Raw genomic sequence first — 1203 nt, forward strand, 5'->3', positions numbered from 1 at the left:
ATTTAAAACTATGCTATAAATATCAATGGAAAAATAGGGAAGAGTACTAAAAATTAAAGAATAAAATGAAATTTTAGAGTTGTATTCTAATTTAGATTCAGTAAAACCATAAGAAATAAGAGAATATGAAAGATAAATTAATAATTATAAAGTTAATGAAGGTAATGAAATTGCTAAAAATATGTTAGCAGCCTCGCTAATATTTTATGCATCTTAGGTGTCTATCATTCTCGGAGGAGAGATTTTAAGAGCTGAAGGAATCATAATGATGATCGGATTTAGAACTTTATTTTTTTCACTTGGCTTTGCTTTTGCAATTTTACCTACAATTCTTTAGGCTCTGCATTATTTGGTAAAAAAAAATAAAAAGAATTCTTTATCTAAAAACATTGAAAAAGCACTATTTAGCTCAATAAACTAGAATAAGTTTGTTTTGAGTTCCTCAAAAAATAATCTAAGTGAAATAAAGGAAATTCTTTTATCTTAAATCCCTAAATTTAATGACTATATTTAATTTATCAACTCTTAATAAGAAAAAGAAGCTATTTGTTTATTGCTATTAATGAATTGTATTTCAAAGCCTTTTGATTAGCAAAGTTTAGAAAAATAAAAAACGGATTCTTATAAAATTGACAATTATCTTTTTTAATGTGCTGTTCTTTTAGCAAAATAGTTAAAATTAAATAACTACTCCAATTTTGAAAACTTATCATTAACTCATAAAATAGATGTAAAAGATGAAGATTTTTAAATTTGTCTAGATTAAAAAAAAATTTAAATTAGGAATTATAAACTTTTTAGCTTTTACAAGCAATAATATCCGAATCTTAACTAGTAAGAGGATGAATTTTATCAGATTTTATTCCTACTAAAAAACAAAAATAAAGATTTATTCTTTAAATTTATTTTATACATTTTTTTCGAAAGCTATATTACATCAATGGAATTTGCCAAGTTAATGATTGAAAACCAAATAATAGAAAAAACAATGAAAATTTAAGATAAACTATTATCTCTTTTTTGATAAGAAAATTAATATTCATAAAAACAAACAAGTAAATAAATAAATAAGTTTACTTTAATTGATGAATTTATCATAATTAATTATTATTTTTTTAAATATATCTTTCTTATATGTTTGTTATCCATCTTATTAATTATCTAAGTGAAGTATATATTAAAATTCTTAATGCGATAAACTGA

The 1203-nt window shown here is 21.4% G+C and overlaps 1 protein-coding gene across 1 annotated transcript in view; it reads left to right on the forward strand. All coding sequences in view use genetic code 6, as the record gives it.

Moving 5' to 3' along the window:
* The window catches only part of TTHERM_01060860 (transmembrane protein, putative), a gene marked incomplete at both ends in the record, with an annotated part of 2107 nt that extends 1261 nt beyond the window's left edge, over nucleotides 1-846 (forward strand). Inside the window, 2 exons of the mRNA XM_971418.3 lie at nucleotides 78-730; nucleotides 784-846. Of these exons, the coding sequence (XP_976511.3) occupies nucleotides 78-730; nucleotides 784-846 (716 nt within the window). The remainder of the gene's footprint in view (nucleotides 1-77; nucleotides 731-783) is intronic.
* Nucleotides 847-1203: the final 357 nt, after the last annotated feature.

The sequence above is a fragment of the Tetrahymena thermophila genome (genome assembly GCF_000189635.1).
Source record: "Tetrahymena thermophila SB210 genomic scaffold scf_8254828, whole genome shotgun sequence".
Lineage (NCBI taxonomy): Eukaryota > Ciliophora > Oligohymenophorea > Hymenostomatida > Tetrahymenidae > Tetrahymena > Tetrahymena thermophila.